Raw genomic sequence first — 25,473 nt, 5'->3', positions numbered from 1 at the left:
GTCTGTTCATACCTGTCTGTGTATTTACCTGTCTGTTCATATACCTGTCTGTGTATTTACCTGTCTGTTCATACTTGTCTGTCTGTTCATACCGTTCTACATCACTATACCTGTCTACCTGTACTTGGTCTACCTGTGTGTGTCTCTAACCCCTAGACCAGTCCAGCGAGGTGGAGCTCCCGTCCCCTAGTCTAAAGGAGAAGTCTATGTGTGTCTCTAACCCCTAGACCAGCCCAACGAGGTGGAGCTGCCGTCCCCTAGTCTAAAGGAGAAGTCTATGTGTGTCTCTAACCCCTAGACCAGCCCAACGAGGTGGAGCTCCCGTCCCCTAGTCTAAAGGAGAAGTCTATGTGTGTCTCTAACCCCTAGACCAGTCCAGCGAGGTGGAGCTCCCGTCCCCTAGTCTAAAGGAGAAGTCTATGTGTGTCTGACCCCTAGACCAGCCCAGCGAGGTGGAGCTCCCGTCCCCTAGTCTAAAGGAGAAGTCTATGTGTGTCTCTAACCCCTAGACCAGCCCAACGGGGTGGAGCTCCCGTCCCCTAGTCTAAAGGAGAAGTCTATGTGTGTCTCTAACCCCTCGACCAGCCCAACGAGGTGGAGCTCCCGTCCCCTAGTCTAAAGGAGAAGTCTATGTGTGTCTCTAACCCCTAGACCAGCCCAACGAGGTGGAGCTCCCGTCCCCTAGTCTAAAGGAGAAGTCTATGTGTGTCTCTAACCCCTAGACCAGCCCAACGAGGTGGAGCTGCCGTCCCCTAGTCTAAAGGAGAAGTCTATGTGTGTCTCTAACCCCTAGACCAGCCCAACGAGGTGGAGCTCCCGTCCCCTAGTCTAAAGGAGAAGTCTATGTGTGTCTCTAACCCCTAGATCAGCCCAACGAGGTGGAGCTCCCGTCCCCTAGTCTAAAGGAGAAGTCTATGTGTGTCTCTAACCCCTAGACCAGCCCAACGAGGTGGAGCTGCCGTCCCCTAGTCTAAAGGAGAAGTCTATGTGTGTCTCTAACCCCTAGACCAGCCCAACGAGGTGGAGCTCCCGTCCCCTAGTCTAAAGGAGAAGTCTATGTGTGTCTCTAACCCCTAGACCAGCCCAACGAGGTGGAGCTCCCGTCCCCTAGTCTAAAGGAGAAGTCTATGTGTGTCTCTAACCCCTAGACCAGCCCAACGAGGTGGAGCTCCCGTCCCCTAGTCTAAAGGAGAAGTCTATGTGTGTCTCTAACCCCTAGACCAGCCCAACGAGGTGGAGCTCCCGTCCCCTAGTCTAAAGGAGAAGTCTATGTCTGTCTCTAACCCCTAGACCAGCCCAACGAGGTGGAGCTCCCGTCCCCTAGTCTAAAGGAGAAGTCTATGTCTGTCTCTAACCCCTAGACCAGCCCAACGAGGTGGAGCTCCCGTCCCCTAGTCTAAAGGAGAAGTCTATGTCTGTCTCTAACCCCTAGACCAGCCCAACGAGGTGGAGCTCCCGTCCCCTAGTCTAAAGGAGAAGTCTATGTGTGTCTCTAACCCCTAGACCAGCCCAACGAGGTGGAGCTCCCGTCCCCTAGTCTAAAGGAGAAGTCTATGTGTGTCTCTAACCCCTAGACCAGCCCAACGAGGTGGAGCTCCCGTCCCCTAGTCTAAAGGAGAAGTCTATGTGTGTCTCTAACCCCTAGACCAGCCCAACGAGGTGGAGCTCCCGTCCCCTAGTCTATAGGAGAAGTCTATGTGTGTCTCTAACCCCTAGACCAGCCCAACGAGGTGGAGCTCCCGTCCCCTAGTCTAAAGGAGAAGTCTATGTCTGTCTCTAACCCCTAAACCAGCCCAACGAGGTGGAGCTCCCGTCCCCTAGTCTAAAGGAGAAGTCTATGTGTGTCTCTAACCCCTAGACCAGCCCAACGGGGTGGAGCTCCCGTCCCCTAGTCTAAAGGAGAAGTCTATGTCTGTCTCTAACCCCTAGACCAGCCCAACGGGGTGGAGCTCCCGTCCCCTAGTCTAAAGGAGAAGTCTATGTGTGTCTCTAACCCCTAGACCAGCCCAACGGGGTGGAGCTCCCGTCCCCTAGTCTAAAGGAGAAGTCTATGTGTGTCTCTAACCCCTAGACCAGCCCAACGAGGTGGAGCTCCCGTCCCCTAGTCTAAAGGAGAAGTCTATGAGTCAGATTAGCGGAGTGAGGAATCTGTCCCACAGCTCCACTCTGTCCTCCTCTTCTGTCCCGCGCTTTGGAGTCAACACTGAACAGGAGGACCAGCTAGCCAGGGTAAAGTATGCAAGGCTCGCTCATATGCATACACACACGCACGCACGCACACACACACACGCGCGCGCACACACAAAGGCACGCACCATAACACGTACGTACACACACATACAGTCTTGGCCAAAAGATTTGAGAATGACACAAAAATTAATTTCCACAAAGTTTGCTGCTTCTGTGTTTTAAGATATTTTTGTCAGATGCTACTATGGAATATGGAAGTATAATTACAAGCATTTCATAAGTGTCAAAGGCTTTTATTGACAAATACATGAAGTTGATGCAAAGAGTCAATATTTGCAGTGTTGACCCTTCTTTTTCAAGACCTCTGCAATCCGCCCTGGCATGCTGTCAATTAACATCTGGGCCACATCCTGACTGATGGCAGCCCATTCTTTCATAATCAATGCTTGGAGTTTGTCAGAATTTGTGGGTTTTTGTTTGTCCACCCGCCTCTTGAGGATTGACCACAAGGTCTCAATGGGATTAAGAGCTGGGGAGTTTCCTGGCCATGGACCCAAAATATCGATGTTTTGTTCCCCGACCCACTTAGTTATCACTTTTGCCTTATGGCAAGGTGCTCCGTCATGCTGGAAAATGCATTGTTCGTCACCAAACTGTTCCTGGATGGTTGGGAGAAGTTGCTCTCGGAGGATGTGTTGGTACCATTCTTTATTCATGGCTGTGTTTTAGGCAAAATTGTGAGTGAGCCCACTCCCTTGGCTGAGAAGCAACCCCACACATGAATGGTCTCAGGATGCTTTACTGTTGGCATGACACAGGACTGATGGTAGCGCTCACCTTGTCTTCTCCAGACAAGCTTTTTTCCGGATGCCACAAACAATCGGAAAGGGGATTCATCAGTGAAAATGAGTTTACCCAAGTCCTCAGCAGTCCAATCCCTGTACCTTTTGCAGAATATCAGTCTGTCCCTGATGTTTTTCATGGAGAGAAGTGGCTTCTTTGCTGCCCTTCTTGACACCAGGCCACCCCCCAAAAGTCTTCGCTTCACTGTGCGTGCAGATGCACTCACACCTGCCTGCTGCCATTCCTGAATAAGCTCTGTACTGGTGGTGCCCCGATCCTGCAGCTGAATCAACTTTAGGAGACGGTCCTGGCGCTTGCTGGACTTTCTTGGGTGCCCTGAATCCTTCCTCACAACAATTGAACCGCTCTCCTTGAAGTTCTTGATGATCCGATAAATGGTTGATTTAGGTGCAATCTTACTGGCAGCAATATCCTTGCCTGTGAAGCCCTTTTTGTGCAAAGCAATGATGACGGCACATGTTTCCTTGCAGAGGAAGAACAATGATTCCAAGCCCCACCCTCCTTTTGAAGCTTCCAGTCTATTATTTGAACTCAATCAGCATGACAGAGTGATCTCCAGCCTTGTCCTCGTCAACACTCACACCTGTGTTAACGAGAGAATCACTGACATGATGTCAGCTGGTCCTTTTGTGGCAGGGCTGAAATGCAGTGGAAATGTTTTTTGGGGGGATTCAGTTCATTTGCATGGCAAAGAGGGACTTTACAATTAATTGCAATTCATCTGATCTCTCTTCATAACATTCTGGAGTGTTTGCAAATTGCCATCATACAAACTGAGGCAGCAGACTTTGTAAAAATGTATATTTGTGTCATTCTCAAAACTTTTGGCCACGACTGTACATAAACAAATACCTTCTCAGTCAATCAGTCAAGGTTACTACACTCAGCTCATTACCTCACTCAAGGCTTCACACGCTCTCTTTGTGTGTGCCTGCTTGCATATGTGTGTGTCTGCGTGTGTGTGTGTTTGCCTGCGTGTGTGTATGTGTGTGCCTGCCTCTGTGTGTGTGTGTGTGTGTGTGTGTTTGTGTGTGTGTGTGTGTGTGTGTGTGTGTGTGTGTGTGTGTGTGTGTGTGTGTGTGTGTGTGTGTGTGTGTGTGTGTGTGTGTGTGTGTGTGTGTGTGTGTGTGTGTGTGTGTGTGTGTGTGTGTGTGTGTGTGTGTGTGTGTGTGTGTGTGTGTGTGTGTAGGAGCTAGAGGACCTGGACAAGTGGAGTTTCAACATCTTCAGAGTGTCAGAGTTCTCCAACAGCAGGCCTCTCAGCTGCATCATGTACGCCATCTTCCAGGTACATGGAGTTAGACACGCTGTGTGTGTGTGCTTTGGTTTTACTATCCTTCTGGGGACCAGATAGTGAAACAAGTAAAATTCTGAGAAGTGGGGACATTTTACCGGTCCGCACAAGGAAAAATGCTTTTTAAGCTTAGGGGTTAGGTTTAGTTTTATGGTTAGGTTTAGTGTAGGGTTAGGTTTGGGGTTAAGGTTAGGTTATTTTGATCCCCACAAGGCTAGTTAAACAGACGTGTGTGTGTAGGTGCTTTGTGATGTGTACGTGTGTGTGTGTGTGTGTGTGTGTGTGTGTGTGTGTGTGTGTGTGTGTGTGTGTGTGTGTGTGTGTGTGTGTGTGTGTGTGTGTGTGTGTGTGTGTGTGTGTGTGTGTGTGTGTGTGTGTGTGTGTGTGTGTGTGTAGGTGCTTTGTGATGTGTATGTGATAGAAAAATGATCTATTCACCTTATTTGTTGGATATGTAACAATTATTTAGTTAACAAACAGTAAGATATTTCTGTCCTGCTAATGCTGAGTTATATGGTGTCCACTCTAGCTTCCTGCAGCTAGTCTGGGTGTCGAGGACAGGGGTTTTACTACAGATAGCGTGAAGCTGACAATTGACCGATGTCACGGTGATAAAAACCAAACAGCCCCATTCCAGTCTATGATTAGTGGTGCAGGTGAGACATATGTCTCCGGTCTGATTGAGCCTCTGCATTCCATAGACAGGATATGGTGCATGTTTTAGCCGGGATAGAGAGGAGTAGAACAAAGGCCTCAATGGTCCTTAGACATCCTGGCATCTGGGAAATTAGGCCGGAGTCGAAGGTTAAGATAACATCTGGGAAATGAGGCCGGAGTCGAAGGTTAAGATAACACCTGGGAAATGAGGCTGGGGTCAGAGGTTAAGATAACATCTGGGAAATGAGGCCGGGGTCGGAGGTTAAGATAACATCTGGGAAATGAGGCCGGGGTCGGAGGTTAAGATAACATCTGGGAAATGAGGCCGGGGTCGGGGGTTAAGATAACATCTGGGAAATGAGGCCGGGGTCGGAGGTTAAGATAACATCTGGGAAATGAGGCCGGGGTCGGGGGTTAAGATAACATCTGGGAAATGAGGCCGGGGTTGGGGGTTAAGATAACACCTGGGAAATGAGGCCGGGGTCGGGGGTTAAGATAACGCCAGGGAAATGAGGCCGGGGTCAGAGGTTAAGATAACACCTGGGAAATGAGGCCGGGGTCGGAGGTTAAAATAACACCTGGGAAATGAGGCCGGGGTCGGGGGTTAAGATAACATCAGGGAAATGAGGCCGGGGTCGGAGGTTAAGATAACGGCAGGGAAATGAGGCCGGGGTCGGAGGTTAAGATAACATCTGGGAAATGAGGCCAGGGTCGAAGGTTAAGATAACATCTGGGAAATGAGGCCGGGGTCGGGGGTTAAGATAACATCTGGGAAATGAGGCCGGGGTCGGGGGTTAAGATAACATCTGGGAAATGAGGCCGGGGTCGGAGGTTAAGATAACATCTGGGAAATGAGGCCGGGGTCGGAGGTTAAGATAACATCTGGGAAATGAGGCCGGGGTCGGGGGTTAAGATAACACCTGGGAAATGAGGCCGGGGTCGGAGGTTAAGATAACACCTGGGAAATGAGGCCGGGGTCGGGGGTTAAGATAACACCTGGGAAATGAGGCCGGGGTCGGGGGTTAAGATAACATCTGGGAAATGAGGCCGGGGTCGGGGGTTAAGATAACACCTGGGAAATGAGGCCGGGGTCGGGGGTTAAGATAACACCTGGGAAATGAGGCCGGGGTCGGGGGTTAAGATAACACCTGGGGAAATGAGGCCGGGGTCAGAGGTTAAGATAACGCCAGGTGCAGATAAAGACAGGATGAGCCCAAAGTGGCTTATGGTGCCCCCCAATCTATATGGGGGGAGGGGAGGGGGGGGGCTTGAACCAGCTATGACTGAGCAATCTTGGTACGAGGTATATAAGGAACAGCGTGGTCTGTAAAGGGTAGGTTCTCGGCACAACAGTCCAGACTGGTGGGGTCGACGGATTCATTAATGCAATAATTAATCGATATTAAATATAGATGATTGGCTGAAGAAATGACCAAGTCTCTCTCAGTACTGAATTTCCAGGACATGTGTGTGTGTGTGTGATGTGTTATTTTGATTCCCACAAGGCTAGTGAAACAGACATGTGTGTGGGTGTGTGTATGTGCTCTACATGAATGTATGTTCATGCATGTGTGTGTGTGTGTGTGTGTGTGTGTGTGTGTGTGTGTGTGTGTGTGTGTGTGTGTGTGTGTGTGTGTGTGTGTGTGTGTGTGTGTGTGTGTGTGTGTGTGTGTGTGTGTGTGTGTGTGTGTTCATGCATGTGGGTGTGTGTGTTCATGCAAGTGTGTGTGTGTGTTCATGCAAGTGTGTGTGTGTGTGTGTGTGTGTGTGTGTGTGTGTGTGTGTGTGTGTGTGTGTGTGTTCATGCATGTGTGTGTCAGTGTGTATTAACCCCTCATGTCCCCCTGTAGGAACGTGATCTCCTAAAGACGTTCCGTATCCCCGTCGACACCTTCGTGACCTACGTGATGACCCTGGAAGACCATTACCATGGCAACGTGGCCTACCACAACAGCCTGCACGCCGCCGACGTCTGCCAGTCCACACATGTCCTCCTCTCCACACCCGCACTAGACGTGAGCCACCTACAGTGATATATACAGTAATATATACAGTAATATATACAGTGATATATACAGTAATATATACAGTAATATATACAGTGATATATACAGTAATGTATAAAGTGATATATACAGCAATATATATCAAATCAAATGTATTTATATAGCCCTTCTTACATCAGCTGATATCTCAAAATGCTGTACAGAAACCCAGCCTAAAACCCCAAACAGCAAGCAATGCAGGTGTAGAAGCACGGTGGCTAGGAAAAACTCCCTAGAAAGGCCAAAACCTAGGAAGAAACCTAGAGAGGAACCAGGCTATGAGGGGTGGCCAGTGATATATACAGTAATATATACAAAATATACAGTGATATATACAGTGATATATACAGTAATATATACAGTGATATATACAGTGATTTATACAGTAATATATACAGTAATATATACAGTAATATATACAGTAATATATACAGTGATATATACAGTAATGTATAAAGTGATATATACAGTAATATATACAGTAATATATACAGTGATATATACAGAAAAAGAAGGCCAAATCATCACTCCCAGTAGATGTTAGCTAGTTACACCTCATAGTACCATCACTCCCATTAGTGGTTAGCTAGTGACACCTCATAATACCATCACTCACATTAGTGGTTAGTTAGTTACACCTCATAATACCATCACTCCCATTAGTGGTTAGCTAGTTACACCTCATAGTACCATCACTCCCATTAGTGGTTAGCTAGTTACACCTCATAATACCATCACTCCCATTAGTGGTTAGCTAGTGACACCTCATAATACCATCACTCACATTAGTGGTTAGTTAGTTACACCTCATAATACCATCACTCCCATTAGTGGTTAGTTAGTTACACCTCATAATACCATCACTCACATTAGTGGTTAGTTAGTTACACCTCATAGTACTATCACTCCCATTAGTGGTTAGTTAGTTACACCTCATAATACCATCACTCACATTAGTGGTTAGTTATTTACACCTCATAGTACCATCACTCACATTAGTGGTTAGCTAGTTACACCTCATAATACCATCACTCACATTAGTGGTTAGCTAGTTACACCTCATAGTACCATCACTCCCATTAGTGGTTAGCTAGTTACACCTCATAATACCATCACTCCCATTAGTGGTTAGCTAGTTACACCTCATAGTACCATCACTCCCATTAGTGGTTAGTTAGTTACACCTCATAATACCATCACTCACATTAGTGGTTAGCTAGTTACACCTCATAATACCATCACTCCCATTAGTGGTTAGCTAGTTACACCTCATAATACCATCACTCACATTAGTGGTTAGCTAGTTACACCTCATAGTACCATCACTCCCATTAGTGGTTAGCTAGTTACACCTCATAATACCATCACTCCCATTAGTGGTTAGTTAGTTACACCTCATAATACCATCACTCACATTAGTGGTTAGCTAGTTACACCTCATAATACCATCACTCACATTAGTGGTTAGTTAGTTACACCTCATAATACCATCACTCACATTAGTGGTTAGTTAGTTACACCTCATAATACCATCACTCACATTAGTGGTTAGCTAGTTACACCTCATAGTACCATCACTCCCATTAGTGGTTAGCTAGTTACACCTCATAATACCATCACTCACATTAGTGGTTAGTTAGTTACACCTCATAATACCATCACTCCCATTAGTGGTTAGTTAGTTACACCTCATAGTACCATCACTCACATTAGTGGTTAGCTAGTTACACCTCATAATACCATCACTCCCATTAGTGGTTAGCTAGTGGCACCTCATAATACCATCACTCCTATTAGTGGTTAGCTAGTTACACCTCATAGTACCATCACTCCCATTAGTGGTTAGTTAGTTACACCTCATAGTACCATCACTCCCATTAGTGGTTAGCTAGTTACACCTCATAATACCATCACTCCTATTAGTGGTTAGCTAGTTACACCTCATAGTACCATCACTCCCATTAGTGGTTAGCTAGTTACACCTCATAATACCATCACTCCCATTAGTGGTTAGCTAGTTACACCTCATAATCCCATCACTCCTATTAGTGGTTAACTAGTTACACCTCATAATACCATCACTCCCATTAGTGGTTAGCTAGTTACACCTCATAATACCATCACTCCCATTAGTGGTTAGCTAGTTACACCTCATAACACCATCACTCCCATTAGTAGTTAGTTAGTTACACCTCATAATACCATCACTCCCATTAGTGGTTAGCTAGTGGCACCTCATAGTCCAATCACTCCCATTAGTGGTTAGTTAGTTACACCTCATAATACCATCACTCCCATTAGTGGTTAGTTAGTTACAGCTCATAATACCATCACTCCCATTAGTGGTTAGCTAGTTACACCTCATAATACCATCACTCCCATTAGTGGTTAGCTAGTTACACCTCATAATACCATCACTCCTATTAGTGGTTAGCTAGTTACACCTCATAATACCATCACTCACATTAGTGGTTAGCTAGTTACACCTCATAATACCATCACTCACATTAGTGGTTAGTTAGTTACACCTCATAATACCATCACTCCCATTAGTGGTTAGTTAGTTACACCTCATAATACCATCACTCCTATTAGTGGTTAGTTAGTTACACCTCATAATACCATCACTCACATTAGTGGTTAGCTAGTTACACCTCATAATACCATCACTCACATTAGTGGTTAGCTAGTTACACCTCATAGTACCATCACTCCTATTAGTGGTTAGTTAGTTACACCTCATAATACCATCACTCCTATTAGTGGTTAGTTAGTTACACCTCATAATACCATCACTCACATTAGTGGTTAGCTAGTTACACCTCATAGTACCATCACTCCCATTAGTGGTTAGCTAGTTACACCTCATAATACCATCACTCACATTAGTGGTTAGCTAGTTACACCTCATAGTACCATCACTCACATTAGTGGTTAGCTAGTTACACCTCATAGTACCATCACTCCCATTAGTGGTTAGCTAGTTACACCTCATAGTACCATCACTCCCATTAGTGGTTAGCTAGTTACACCTCATAATACCATCACTCCCATTAGTGGTTAGCTAGTTACACCTCATAGTACCATCACTCACATTAGTGGTTAGTTAGTTACACCTCATAGTACCATCACTCACATTAGTGGTTAGCTAGTGGCCCCTCCACCATTAGCTGAAGTTTGTAGATGCTCTTTAAACAGAATCAAACCGTACATCATTGTCTCCTGGCCTTTAAACTGCTTTCAGGAATAATATAAAATAAAATGTTGTATTGTCCCATACACCGGATAGGTGCAGTGAAACGTCTTGTTTTACAGGGTCAGGCATGGCAGTACGGTGCCCCTGGTCAAGAGCCTTGATCAAGAGCACACGGACAGATGTTTCACCTTGTCAGCTCGTGTATTCAAACCAGCTGCCTCTCAGTTACTGACCCAATGCTCTAATTGCTAGCTAGGCTACCTGCCACCATCTAACATCAAGTTGTAAAATACTGCCTCCCGGGTGGCGCAGTGGTCTAGAGCACTGCATCGCAGTGCTATGCTGCGCCACCAGAGTCTGGGTTCGCGCCCAGGCTCTGTCGCAGCCGGCCGCGACCGGGAGGTCCGTGGGGCGACGCACAATTGGCTTAGCGTCGTCCGGGTTAGGGAGGGTTTGGCCGGTAGGGATATCCTTGTCTCATCGCGCTCCAGCGACTCCTGTGGCGGGCCGGGCGCAGTGCGCGCTAACCGAGGGGGCGGGTGCACGGTGTTTCCTCCGACACATTGGTGCGGCTGGCTTCCGGGTTGGAGGCGCGCTGTGTTAAGAAGCAGTGCGGCTAGGTTGGGTTGTGCTTCGGAGGACGCATGACTTTCGACCTTCGTCTCTCCCGAGCCCGTACGGGAGTTGTAGCGATGAGACAAGATAGTAATTACTAGCGATTGGATACCACAAAAATTGGGGAGAAAAGGGGATAAAATTTTAAAAAAAAAAAAAAAAAAAAAAAAAAAAAAAAGTTGTAAAATACTGAACTGTCTCTCTCCCTCTCCTCTCTCTCTCTGTCTCTGTCTCTCTCTCTTTCTCTCTGTCTGTCTCTCTCTCCATCAGGCTGTGTTTACAGACCTGGAGATCCTAGCAGCTCTGTTTGCTGCAGCCATCCATGATGTGGACCACCCCGGAGTGTCTAACCAGTTCCTCATCAACACCAGTCAGTACATACACACAGGCGTGCATAAATGCTCCATGTTGCTGACCTTCTAACCTCTCGCTCTCTCACTCACTCTCACTCTCTCCTCGCTCTCTCTCTCCTCCCTCTCTCTCTCTCTCTCTCTCTCCTCCCTCTCTCTCTCTATCTCCTCCCTCTCTCTCTCTCACTCTCTCCTCCCTCTCTCCCTCTCCTCCCCCTCTCTCTCTCTCTACTCCCTGTCTCTATCACTCTCTCCCTCCCTCTCTCTCTCCCAGACTCTGAGCTGGCTCTCATGTACAATGATGAGTCAGTGTTAGAGAACCATCACTTGGCTGTTGGCTTCAAGCTGCTCCACCTGGAAAACTGCGACATCTTCCAGAACCTGACCAAAAGACAGCGACAGAGCCTCCGCAAGCTGGTCATCGATATGGTGAGAGACCTGTCATCACAGGCAGCATCCATCATCATCCAATCACAGCAGGGCTTGGAGACAAGAGTGGGAGGGGCAGGAGTGGGAGGGGTCAAAGGTAAATGTTTCAGTGATTTTTGCAACTAAACTGTTTTTTATTTATACTTTTTTTTTTTTTTTTCACCATTTTTTGAACCAGGTAGGCTAGTTGAGAACAAGTTCTCATTTACAACTGCGCAAAGCAGTTCGCCACAAACAACACTGAGTTACACATGGAATCAACAAAGGTTCTTTATATTTACACATTTATTTCGTCTCTTCTCTCTCTCTCCCCTCGCTTTTCCCCCTCTCTCTCCTCTCCCTTCCTCCTCTCCCTCCCTCTCCCTTCTCTCTCTCTCCCCTCGCTTTTCCCCCTCTCTCTCCTCTCCCTTCCTCCTCTCCCTCCCTCTCCCTTCTCTCTCTCTCCCCTCGCTTTTCCCCCTCTCTCCTCTCCCTTCCTCCTCTCCCTCCCTCTCCCTTCTCTCTCTCTCCCCTCGCTTTCCCCCCTCTCTCTCCTCTCCCTTCCTCCTCTCCCTCCCTCTCCCTTCTCTCTCTCTCCTCGCTTTTTTCCCCTCTCTCCCTCCCTCTCTCTCCTCTCCCTTCCTCCTCTCTCTCCCCTTCTCTCCTCTCACACCTTCTTTCTCTCTCACCTCCATTTCTCTATCCCCCTCCATGCCTCCCTCTCCTCCTCTCTCTCCCTCCCCCTCTCTCCCTTCCTCCTCTCTCTCCCTCCCTCTCTCTCTCTCCCTCTCTCCCCTCTCTCTCCCCTTCTCTCCTCTCACACCTTCTTTCTCTCCCTCCCTCCCTCTCTCTCTCTCTCTCTCCTCTCTCCCTCTCTCTCTCTCTCTCCCCTCTCTCTCTCTCCCTCTCTCTCTCTCTCTCTCTCTAGGTATTAGCTACAGACATGTCCAAACACATGACTCTACTAGCTGATCTGAAGACCATGGTGGAGACTAAGAAGGTGACCAGTTCAGGAGTGCTGCTGTTGGACCACTATACAGAACGCATACAGGTAACACCTACAGAACATACATGACTATACAGGTAACACCTACAGAACATACATGACGATACAGGTAACACCTAGAGAACATACATGACTATACAGGTAACACCTAGAGAACATACATGACTGTACAGGTAACACCTACAGACAGAACATACATGACTATACAGGTAACACCTACAGAACATACATGACGATACAGGTAACACCTACAGAACATACATGACGATACAGGTAACACCTACAGAACATACATGACTATACAGGTAACACCTACAGAACATACATGACTATACAGGTAACACCTACAGAACATACATGACTATACAGGTAACACCTACAGAACATACATGACTATACAGGTAACACCTACAGAACATACATGACTATACAGGTAACACCTACAGAACATACATGACTATACAGGTAACACCTACAGAACATACATGACTATACAGGTAACACCTACAGAACATACATGACTATACAGGTAACACCTACAGAACATACATGACTATACAGGTAACACCTAGAGAACATACATGACTATACAGGTAACACCTACAGAATATACATGACTATACAGGTAACACCTACAGAACATACATGACTATACAGGTAACACCTACAGAACATACATGACTATACAGGTAACACCTAGAGAACATACATGACTATACAGGTAACACCTAGAGAACATACATGACTATACAGGTAACACCTACAGAACATACATGACTATACAGGTAACACCTACAGAACATACATGACGATACAGGTAACACCTACAGAACATACATGACTATACAGGTAACACCTACAGAACATACATGACTGTACAGGTAACAGCTACAGAACATACATGACTATACAGGTAACACCTACAGAACATACATGACTGTACAGGTAACACCTACAGACAGAACATACATGACTGTACAGGTAACACCTACAGAACATACATGACGATACAGGTAACACCTACAGAACATACATGATGATACAGGTAACACCTACAGAACATACATGACTATACAGGTAACACCTAGAGAACATACATGACTATACAGGTAACACCTACAGAACATACATGACTATACAGGTAACACCTACAGAACATACATGACTATACAGGTAACACCTACAGAACATACATGACTATACAGGTAACACCTACAGAACATACATGACTATACAGGTAACACCTACAGAACATACATGACTATACAGGTAACACCTACAGAACATACATGACTATACAGGTAACACCTACAGAACATACATGACTATACAGGTAACACCTAGAGAACATACATGACTATACAGGTAACACCTACAGAATATACATGACTATACAGGTAACACCTACAGAACATACATGACTATACAGGTAACACCTACAGAACATACATGACTATACAGGTAACACCTAGAGAACATACATGACTATACAGGTAACACCTAGAGAACATACATGACTATACAGGTAACACCTACAGAACATACATGACTATACAGGTAACACCTACAGAACATACATGACGATACAGGTAACACCTACAGAACATACATGACTATACAGGTAACACCTACAGAACATACATGACTGTACAGGTAACAGCTACAGAACATACATGACTATACAGGTAACACCTACAGAACATACATGACTGTACAGGTAACACCTACAGACAGAACATACATGACTGTACAGGTAACACCTACAGAACATACATGACGATACAGGTAACACCTACAGAACATACATGATGATACAGGTAACACCTACAGAACATACATGACTATACAGGTAACACCTAGAGAACATACATGACTATACAGGTAACACCTACAGAACATACATGACTATACAGGTAACACCTACAGAACATACATGACTATACAGGTAACACCTACAGAACATACATGACTATACAGGTAACACCTACAGAACATACATGACGATACAGGTAACACCTACAGAACATACATGACGATACAGGTAACACCTACAGAACATACATGACTATACAGGTAACACCTACAGAACATACATGACTATACAGGTAACACCTACAGAACATACATGAGGATACAGGTAACACCTACAGAACATACATGATGATACAGGTAACACCTACAGAACATACATGACTTCTGACTGCATTATATTGAAATAACAATGCTCATCCTCACCAGAGTCCCTTCAGACACAGGACAGTGCAGCATGGCTGCTGTGTGTTAAATCCCCTTCAGACACAGGACAGTGCAGCATGGCTGCTGTGTGTTAAATCCCCTTCAGACACAGGACAGTACATCATGGCTGCTGTGTGTTAAATCCCTTCAGACACAGGACAGTGCAGCATGGCTGCTGTGTGTTAAATCCCCTTTAGACACAGGACAGTGCAGCATGGCTGCTGTGTGTTAAATCCCTTCAGACACAGGACAGTGCAGCATGGCTGCTGTGTGTTAAATCCCCTCAGACACAGGACAGTGCAGCATGGCTGCTGTGTGTTAAATCCCCTCAGACACAGGACAGTGCAGCATGGCTGCTGTGTGTTAAATCCCCTTTAGACACAGGACAGTGCAGCATGGCTGCTGTGTGTTGAGTCACTTCAGACACAGGACAGTGTCTCTATCTAAAACAGCGTCAACATGTTTAACACTGGGGGGTGTCTCCTTCCTCTCTGTAGGTCCTGAGGAACATGGTTCACTGCGCAGACCTCAGCAACCCCACCAAGCCCCTGGGCGTATATCGCCAGTGGACTGAACGCATCATGGAGGAGTTCTCCAGACAGGGAGACAAGGAGAGAGACAAGGGCTTGGAGATCAGCCCCATGTGTGACAAACACACTGCCTCGGTGGAGAAGAGCCAGGTCTCTCTCACACTCTCACACTCTCTCACACACACACACACACACACACACACACACACACACACACACACACACACACACACACACACACACACACACACACAACACATACACACGCACGCACGCACACACGCAGAATACACACTTTCAAACACATACACTTTCTCTTTTTCTCGCAATCTCCTTCTTTCTCTTAAAAAGCACTGATCAGGGCGACAGTTAGGCAGTTAGACAGTTAGGCAGTTAGACAGTTAGGCAGTTAGACAGTTAGACAGTTAGACAGTTAGGCAGTTAGACATTAGACAGACAGTTAGACAGACAGTTAGACAGTTAGGCAGTTAGACAGTTAGACAGACAGTTAGACAGACAGTTAGACAGACAGTTAGACAGACAGTTAGACAGACAGTTCGGCAGTTAGACAGACAGTTAGGCAGACAGTTAGGCAGTTAGACAGTTAGGCAGTTAGACAGTTAGACAGTTAGACAGTTAGACAGTTAGGCAGTTAGACAGTTAGACAGTTAGGCAGTTAGACAGTTAGGCAGTTAGACAGTTAGACAGACAGTTAGACAGACAGTTAGACAGTTAGACAGACGGTTAGACAGTTAGGCAGTTAGACAGTTAGGCAGTTAGACAGACAGTTAGACAGTTAGGCAGTTAGACAGTTAGACAGTTAGGCAGTTAGACAGTTAGGCAGTTAGGCAGTTAGACAGTTAGACAGTTAGACAGTTAGACATTAGACAGACAGTTAGACAGACAGTTAGACAGTTAGGCAGTTAGACAGACAGTTAGACAGACAGTTAGACAGACAGTTAGGCAGTTAGACAGACAGTTAGGCAGACAGTTAGGCAGTTAGACAGTTAGGCAGTTAGACAGTTAGACAGTTAGACAGTTAGGCAGTTAGGCAGTTAGACAGTTAGACAGTTAGGCAGTTAGACAGTTAGGCAGTTAGACAGTTAGGCAGTTAGACAGTTAGGCAGTTAGACAGTTAGACAGTTAGACAGACAGTTAGACAGACAGTTAGACAGTTAGACAGACAGTTAGACAGTTAGGCAGTTAGACAGTTAGGCAGTTAGACAGACAGTTAGACAGTTAGGCAGTTAGACAGTTAGGCAGTTAGACAGTTAGGCAGTTAGACAGTTAGGCAGTTAGACAGTTAGACAGTTAGACAGTTAGACAGTTAGACAGTTAGGCAGTTAGACAGTTAGGCAGTTAGACATTAGACAGACAGTTAGACAGACAGTTAGACAGTTAGGCAGTTAGACAGTTAGACAGACAGTTAGACAGACAGTTAGACAGACAGTTAGACAGACAGTTAGACAGACAGTTCGGCAGTTAGACAGACAGTTAGGCAGACAGTTAGGCAGTTAGACAGTTAGGCAGTTAGACAGTTAGACAGTTAGACAGTTAGACAGTTAGGCAGTTAGACAGTTAGACAGTTAGGCAGTTAGACAGTTAGGCAGTTAGACAGTTAGACAGACAGTTAGACAGACAGTTAGACAGTTAGACAGACGGTTAGACAGTTAGGCAGTTAGACAGTTAGGCAGTTAGACAGACAGTTAGACAGTTAGACAGTTAGACAGTTAGACAGTTAGGCAGTTAGACAGTTAGACAGTTAGGCAGTTAGACAGTTAGGCAGTTAGGCAGTTAGACAGTTAGACAGTTAGACAGTTAGACATTAGACAGACAGTTAGACAGACAGTTAGACAGTTAGGCAGTTAGACAGTTAGACAGACAGTTAGACAGACAGTTAGACAGACAGTTAGGCAGTTAGACAGACAGTTAGGCAGACAGTTAGGCAGTTAGACAGTTAGGCAGTTAGACAGTTAGACAGTTAGACAGTTAGACAGTTAGGCAGTTAGGCAGTTAGACAGTTAGACAGTTAGGCAGTTAGACAGTTAGGCAGTTAGACAGTTAGGCAGTTAGACAGTTAGACAGTTAGACAGACAGTTAGACAGACAGTTAGACAGTTAGACAGACAGTTAGACAGTTAGGCAGTTAGACAGTTAGGCAGTTAGACAGACAGTTAGACAGTTAGGCAGTTAGACAGTTAGACAGTTAGGCAGTTAGACAGTTAGGCAGTTAGACAGTTAGGCAGTTAGACAGTTAGGCAGTTAGACAGTTAGGCAGTTAGGCAGTTAGACAGTTAGACAGTTAGACAGTTAGACAGTTAGGCAGTTAGACAGTTAGACAGTTAGACAGTTAGGCAGTTAGGCAGTTAGACAGTTAGGCAGTTAGACAGACAGTTAGACAGTTAGGCAGTTAGGCAGTTAGGCAGACAGTTAGACAGTTAGGCAGTTAGACAGTTAGGCAGTTAGGCAGTTAGACAGTTAGACAGTTAGGCAGTTAGACAGACAGTTAGACAGTTAGGCAGTTAGGCAGACAGTTAGACAGTTAGGCAGTTAGGCAGTTAGACAGACAGTTAGACAGTTAGGCAGTTAGGCAGACAGTTAGACAGTTAGGCAGTTAGGCAGTTAGACAGACAGTTAGACAGTTAGGCAGTTAGGCAGACAGTTAGGCAGTTAGACAGTTAGGCAGTTAGGCAGTTAGACAGTTAGGCAGTTAGACAGTTAGGCAGTTAGGCAGTTAGACAGTTAGGCAGTTAGGCAGTTAGACAGTTAGGCAGTTAGGCAGTTAGACAGTTAGACAGTTAGACAGTTAGGCAGTTAGGCAGACAGTTAGACAGTTAGGCAGTTAGGCAGACAGTTAGACAGTTAGGCAGTTAGACAGTTAGACATTTAGGCAGTTAGGCAGTTAGGCAGTTAGACAGTTAGGCAGTTAGGCAGTTAGACAGTTAGACAGTTAGACAGTTAGGCAGTTAGGCAGTTAGACAGTTAGGCAGTTAGGCAGTTAGACAGACAGTTAGACAGTTAGACAGTTAGACAGTTAGGCAGTTAGACAGTTAGGCAGTTAGACAGTTAGACAGTTAGGCAGTCAGACAGTTAGAGCGTTGGGCCAATAACCAAAAGGTCACTAGTTCAAATCTTCAAGCAGACAAGGTGAAAAATCTGTTGGTGTGCCTCTCTCTCTCCCTTTCTCTCTCTCCCTCTCTTTCTCCCTCTCTCTCTCTCCCTTTCTCCCTCTCCCTTTCTTTATCTCTATCTCTCTCCCTTTCCCTCCCCCTTTCTCTCCTATTCTCCCTCCCTTTCTCCCTCTCTCCCTCCCTCCCTTTCTCCCTCCCTCCCTCTCTCTGACTCCAGGTGGGTTTCATAGACTACATAGTCCACCCTCTGTGGGAGACGTGGGGTGACCTGGTCCACCCTGATGCCCAGGACCTGCTGGACACGTTGGAGGAGAACAGAGACTGGTACCAGTCCACCATGCCTCAGAGCCCCTCTCCTCCCTACGACAAACACCTGCTCACAGACCGCTTCCAGGTAACACACACACATACACACGCAAAGGATGATCTATTAATGAACTATTACTGTAGAAAACCAGTTGGTGGTGCTCTTTATCAATGACTATCTATTTAACTACCTATCAATCTACTATCTTCTCTTTATCAATGACTATCTATATAACTAACTATCAATCTACTGTCTTCTCTTTATCAATGACTATCTATTTAACTACCTATCAATCTACTGTCTTCTCTTTATCAATGACTATCTATTTAACTAACTATCAATCTACTATCTTCTCTTTATCAAATGACTATCTATATAACTACCTATCAATCTACTGTCTTCTCTTTATCAATGACTATCTATATAACTACCTATCAATCTACTGTCTTCTCTTTATCAATGACTATCTATATAACTACCTATCAATCGACTGTCTTCTCTTTATCAATGACTATCTATATAACTACCTATCAATCTACTGTCTTCTCTTTATCAATGACTATCTATATAACTAACTATCAATCTACTGTCTTCTCTTTATCAATGACTATCTATATAACTACCTATCAATCTACTGTCTTCTCTTTATCAATGACTATCTATATAACTACCTATCAATCTACTGTCTTCTCTTTATCAATGACTATCTATATAACTAACTATCAATCTACTATCTTCTCTTTATCAAATGACTATCTATATAACTACCTATCAATCGACTGTCTTCTCTTTATCAATGACTATCTATATAACTAACTATCAATCTACTGTCTTCTCTGTATCAATGACTATCTATATAACTACCTATCAATCGACTGTCTTCTCTTTATCAATGACTATCTATATAACTACCTATCAATCTACTGTCTTCTCTTTATCAATGACTATCTATATAACTACCTATCAATCTACTGTCTTCTCTTTATCAATGACTATCTATATAACTAACTATCAATCTACTGTCTTCTCTTTATCAATGACTATCTATATAACTATCAATCTACTGTCTTCTCTTTATCAATGACTATCTATATAACTATCAATCTACTGTCTTCTCTTTATCAATGACTATCTATATAACTAACTATCAATCTACTGTCTTCTCTGTATCAATGACTATCTATATAACTAACTATCAATCTACTGTCTTCTCTGTATCAATGACTATCTATATAACTACCTATCAATCTACTGTCTTCTCTTTATCAATGACTTTGACATGTTAACTAACTATCAATCTACTGTCTTCTCTTTATCAATGACTTTGACATGTTAACTAACTATCAATCTACTGTCTTCTCTGTATTCTCCCAGTTTGAGCTGGCACTGGAAGATGTGGAGCTCAACCACAACCACATACAACAACCCAACGGGTCCAACCACACGGTCAGACAGGAGAACGGAAACCAGGACCATTCAAAGGAGGACCATGTTGAAGAAGGGGAGAAGGACCATGTTGAAGAGGAGAAGGACCATGTTGAAGAGGTGGAGGAGAACCATGTTGAAGAGGAGGACCATGTTGAAAAGGAGAAGGAGGAGAACCATGTTGAAGAGGAGGAGAAGAACCATGTTGAAGAAGAGGAGAACCATGTTGAAGAGGAGGAGGACCATGTTGAAGAGGAGGAGGACCATGTTGAAGAGGAGAAGGAGGAGAACCATGTTGAAGAGGAGGAGGAGAACCATGTTGAAGAGGAGGAGGACCATGTTGAAGAGGAGGAGGTGGAGGAACATTTTGAAGAGGAGGAGGCGGAGGAGGCCCATGTTGAAGAAGAGGAGGAGGAGAACCATGTTGAAGAGGAGGACCATATTGAAGAGGAGAAGGAGGAAAACCATGTTGAAGAGGAGGACCATGTTGAAGAGGAGAAGGAGGAAAACCATGTTGAAGAGGAGGAGAAGGAGAACCATGTTGAAGAGGAGGAGGAGGAGAACCATGTTGAAGAGGAGGAGGAGGAGAACCATGTTGAAGAGGAGGAGGAGGAGAACCATGTTGAAGAGGAGGAGGAGGAGAACCATGTTGAAGAAGTGGAGGGAGAAGATAGAGGAGAGGAGGAGGAACATGTTGAAGAAGTGGAGGAGGAAGATAGAGGAGAGGAGGATGTCAAAGAAAATGGAGATGTGGAGAACCAAAATGGAGAACGAGACTGTGTTGGGGAGGAGCAGGAGGAAGGAGAAGAGAGGGAGGAGGAAGGAAGAGGAGAGGAGAAACGGGAGGAGGAAGGTGAAGAAGAGGAGGAGGAGGAAGAAGGAGAGGAACAGGGGGAGGCAGAAGGAGAAGAAAAGGAGGAGAAAGAAGGAGAGGAGGGGGAGAAAGAAGGAGAGGAGGGGGAGAAAGAAGAGGATGATGAGGAGAAAGAAGGAGAGGAGGGGGAGAAAGAAGAGGAGGATGAGGAGAAAGAAGGAGAGGAGGGGGAGAAAGAAGAGGAGGAGGAGGAGGAGGAGGAGGAAGAAGAGGAGGATGAGGAGAAAGAAGGAGAGGAGGGGGAGAAAGAAGAGGAGGATGAGGAGGGGGAGAAAGAAGAGGAGGATGAGGAGAAAGAAGTAGAGGAGGGGGAGAAAGAAGAGGGGGATGAGGAGAAAGAAGGAGAGGAGGGGGAGAAAGAAGAGGAGGATGAGGAGGAGGAGGAGGTGGGGAAGAAAGAAGGAGGAGAATGAGAGGAAAAGGAGGAAGGTGAGAAAGAGGAAAGTTAATTGGAAATGAGATTAAAAAAGAATAGATAAAAGACCAGAGAAGCTAAATCAGACCCAATGGAGGAGTGATGGAGGAAGAGGAGGAGAGATGAAGAAGAGGAGGAGAGATGAAGAAGAGGAGGAGAGATGGAGGAAGAGGAGGAGAGATGGAGGAAGAGGTGGACTATAGACCCAGTGGAGGTCTGGATGGACAGAGATGGAGGAAGAGGTGGACTAGAAAGGACTCATAATGACAACGCCTCCACTTCCACCTCCAGTTCTCTGTGTTTACAGGGTAAGCTAAGAGCACTACCTCCTGGGCCATTAAGACCTGGACCCCTTGGCAGAGGCTCTACCTGTTACTGAACAGGGCGTTTACTGTACAACAGTACTGTACTACAGAGCAGGGCGGTTACTGTACAACAGTACTGTACTACAGAACAGGGCACCAGGCTGAACTGTGGGACAAACAGAGGTTTGTGTTGCAGGTGTGAGGTAGCTGGCTAGTAAACATTATCCCACCGTGGAACAAAGTGATGTCACCTGCCCTGACACCTGAGGCAGTGTCTGCCTCGCCCAACCAAGGCCATGGACTGTGTCTCAAATGACAACCTATTCCCTATATACTGCACAAAGGGCTCTGGTCAAAAGTAGTGCACCTACATAGGGAATAGGTTGCCATTTGGAATGCAGACGTTCAGTCTTCATGATCTATAGCCTTTGTACATGGACCACTGCCACCAGGGGGAACCTTCTTTTAACAGCTCTTTTGTAGCAATACGGACTATTAAGACTGTAACACACACTGTAACACACAGTCACCCACCGGCCAGCACATGCAAAACAATAAACAATGCTCTTTCGGGACTCCATTGGACTAATAAACATGGAGAAGGGTGAAGTTGCCCCTAGACACTGATCTTGGGTCAGTTTAACATTGTCCCCCACTAATGGTTAATGTTAGGATTGGGGGAGGGGGAAGCTGATCCTAGATCTGTACCTAGGGGATTCTGGAGCAAGAACACACTGGAACACTTTTAATAATTTATTTGGATCCACAGTCTTGAGCATCAAAGAAAGAAAATAACCCAATATAGAGGTCAAAAGGTCACATTGATTCCTGCCATCATAGAGATGTTATTAAGAGATCACAACATTGTATCTGTCCCATTATGCCGTATGTGAGCGCACAGGCACCACCACTGTGGTCATCTCCATTTTGAAGTAGTTCATTTTCTTCTTTTACTACTTCTATGAGTTGGAAAAGAAACTGAAAGGGTGCGTACTGCCCCCTGGAGTGTGTTATTTGAACAGGTTTAAAGCCACGGTTGGCCTGCAGTTATGGAATGTTTGCTCACCAGTATAATTCATTGGCTGATGACCTCGATGGAATTATGTGATCCTTCCTTAACCCACAGGAAGTCCCACCCAGTTGACTACTTCAAAATGGTGAAAGTCCTCAATGTTACTGCCCATGTTAAAACAGGCTTTTGGGCACACTAAAATAGATAGAGAGTACTCTATCTATCTTGATGCGACTTATAGGCTGTCTCCCAAAAGGGCCCTGGTCAAAAGTAGTGCACTACATAGGGAATAGGGTGCCATTTGGGACCCAGACATGGAAATACAGGTGTTGGTGTATGTATACTTCATATCTAAGAGACATTTGTAACCCAAGACTGGATTCAACTGGACTTTATTTCTTCCATTTTTGTCGGAATTGAAAAAAATAAATGCAAAAATAGAGGAACCTTCTTTACCCTGAGGTCATAGGTCATCCTTTACCCTGAGGTCATAGGTCATCCTTTACCCTGAGGTCATAGTCCATCCTTTACCCTGAGGTCATAGCCCATCCTTTACCCTGAGGTCATGGTCCATCCTTTACCCTGAGGTCATAGTCCATCCTTTACCATGAGGTCATGGTCCATCCTTTACCCTGAGGTCATAGTCCATCCTTTACCCTGAGGTCATGGTCCATCCTTTACCCTGAGGTCATGGTCCATCATTTACCCTGAGGTCATAGTCCATCCTTTACCCTGAGGTCATGGTCCATCCTTTACCCTGAGGTCATGGTCCATCCTTTACCCTGAGGTCATAGTCCATCCTTTACCCTGAGGTCATAGTCCATCCTTTACCCTGAGGTCATGGTCCATCCTTTACCCTGAGGTCATAGCCCATCCTTTACCCTGAGGTCATAGTCCATCCTTTACCCTGAGGTCATGGTCCATCCTTTACCCTGAGGTCATAGTCCATCCTTTACCCTGAGGTCATAGTCCATCCTTTACCCTGAGGTCATGGTCCATCCTTTACCCTGAGGTCATAGCCCATCCTTTACCCTGAGGTCATGGCCCATCCTTTACCCTGAGGTCATAGTCCATCCTTTACCCTGAGGTCATGGTCCATCATTTACCCTGAGGTCATAGTCCATCCTTTACCCTGAGGTCATGGTCCATCCTTTACCCTGAGGTCATGGTCCATCCTTTACCCTGAGGTCATAGTCCATCCTTTACCCTGAGGTCATAGTCCATCCTTTACCCTGAGGTCATAGCTCATCCTTTACCCTGAGGTCATAGTCCATCCTTTACCCTGAGGTCATAGCCCATCCTTTACCCTGAGGTCATAGTCCATCCTTTACCCTGAGGTCATAGTCCATCCTTTACCCTGAGGTCATAGGTCATCCTTTACCCTGAGGTCATAGCTCATCCTTTACCCTGAGGTCATGGTCCATCCTTTACCCTGAGGTCATGGTCCATCCTTTACCCTGAGGTCATGGTCCATCATTTACCCTGAGGTCATAGCCCATCCTTTACCCTGAGGTCATGGTCCATCCTTTACCCTGAGGTCATAGCCCATCCTTTACCCTGAGGTCATAGTCCATCCTTTACCCTGAGGTCATAGCCCATCCTTTACCCTGAGGTCATGGCCCATCCTTTACCCTGAGGTCATAGTCCATCCTTTACCCTGAGGTCATAGTCCATCCTTTACCCTGAGGTCATAGTCCATCCTTTACCCTGAGGTCATAGTCCATCCTTTACCCTGAGGTCATAGGTCATCCTTTACCCTGGGCTCAAGTTGGAAGTTGCCCGTAGACACTAATCAAAGATCAGTTTAACGTCGGCCACTTTCCTCTAAAGCAATGCACTGTGGGACCAGGGTTGGGGCTGGGTTGGGACCAGGGTTGGGGGAGAGAGTGCCTGCATCCCAAATGGCATCCGATTTCCTATATATGGTCCAAAGTAGTGCACTACAGAGCATAGAGAATAGGGAGTAATTTGGGACGCAGCCAGGGTCTTCCACCATCTCTGTTGTTGTTTTGTAAATCTGTATTTGGCACTTTATCAGACGGACCCTGCTGCATATCTGCATACAATATTTAACAATAAATATGTCTGCTAAATGAGTCAAATGTAAACGTAGATAAAATAACTGACTGTGATCAGATCTTCCTGGGGTGTGTACCAATATTAAATGTACACTCAATACACTCGTTCACTACTTCCCACCAAAATCTCAAAGCATTGTATTGTTGGGGGCATGTCATTTCCTTTCAAATCAGTGAAGGAAAATGAACAAGCGCAACACGTTGGGAGGAAGGAGAGCCCATTGGCAAATACAGTCAGGGATGAATTGATTGGATGAAAAAAGCTCCGTGGGCAGAGCTTAGTGACAGGCCAGTGTGAAGGGGTTTACAGGGAGAGTCAAATAAGAAAAGGTCTTACTGGTGGTAGGATGGAGGGCATTACACACGGGTAGTGACCCACATGGTTGCCAGTTTGAATCCCAGTTGTGACTTTTGTTTTCCAACCTGAACAAATCACTTTTTTTAATCTACTGACGTTCCAAATGAGTCATTGACTGGTGCTTTCCCCCCTGTTAGTGCACTGGGATGGGGACCAGAAGGTTACAGGTTCTAATCTTG

At 45.5% G+C, this 25,473-nt stretch overlaps 1 protein-coding gene across 3 annotated transcripts in view; it reads left to right on the top strand.

Moving 5' to 3' along the window:
- LOC139545822 (3',5'-cyclic-AMP phosphodiesterase 4B-like) overlaps nucleotides 1-24,954 on the top strand; it is a 38,427-nt gene extending 13,473 nt beyond the window's left edge. The window contains exons 9-18 of one of the 3 annotated variants that reach the window (XR_011669148.1): nucleotides 2,072-2,229; nucleotides 4,244-4,342; nucleotides 6,856-7,020; nucleotides 11,132-11,231; nucleotides 11,486-11,640; nucleotides 12,548-12,670; nucleotides 15,358-15,540; nucleotides 18,738-18,914; nucleotides 20,202-23,895; nucleotides 24,021-24,954. Coding sequence is in view for 1 of the 3 variants with exons in the window: in XM_071354044.1 (XP_071210145.1) it covers nucleotides 2,072-2,229; nucleotides 4,244-4,342; nucleotides 6,856-7,020; nucleotides 11,132-11,231; nucleotides 11,486-11,640; nucleotides 12,548-12,670; nucleotides 15,358-15,540; nucleotides 18,738-18,914; nucleotides 20,202-21,539 (2,498 nt within the window). In the remaining 2 variants the exon portion in view is untranslated. Of the gene's footprint in view, nucleotides 1-2,071; nucleotides 2,230-4,243; nucleotides 4,343-6,855; nucleotides 7,021-11,131; nucleotides 11,232-11,485; nucleotides 11,641-12,547; nucleotides 12,671-15,357; nucleotides 15,541-18,737; nucleotides 18,915-20,201 lie in introns of all 3 variants that reach the window. The other 2 variants (XR_011669149.1, XM_071354044.1) reach the window with 2 other exon arrangements.
- Nucleotides 24,955-25,473: the final 519 nt, after the last annotated feature.

This window comes from Salvelinus alpinus, chromosome 2 (genome assembly GCF_045679555.1).
Source record: "Salvelinus alpinus chromosome 2, SLU_Salpinus.1, whole genome shotgun sequence".
Classification (NCBI taxonomy): Eukaryota; Metazoa; Chordata; class Actinopteri; order Salmoniformes; family Salmonidae; genus Salvelinus; species Salvelinus alpinus.
The sequence above is the reverse complement of the archived record's forward strand: the minus strand, read 5'-3'. Positions and strand labels throughout refer to the sequence as shown.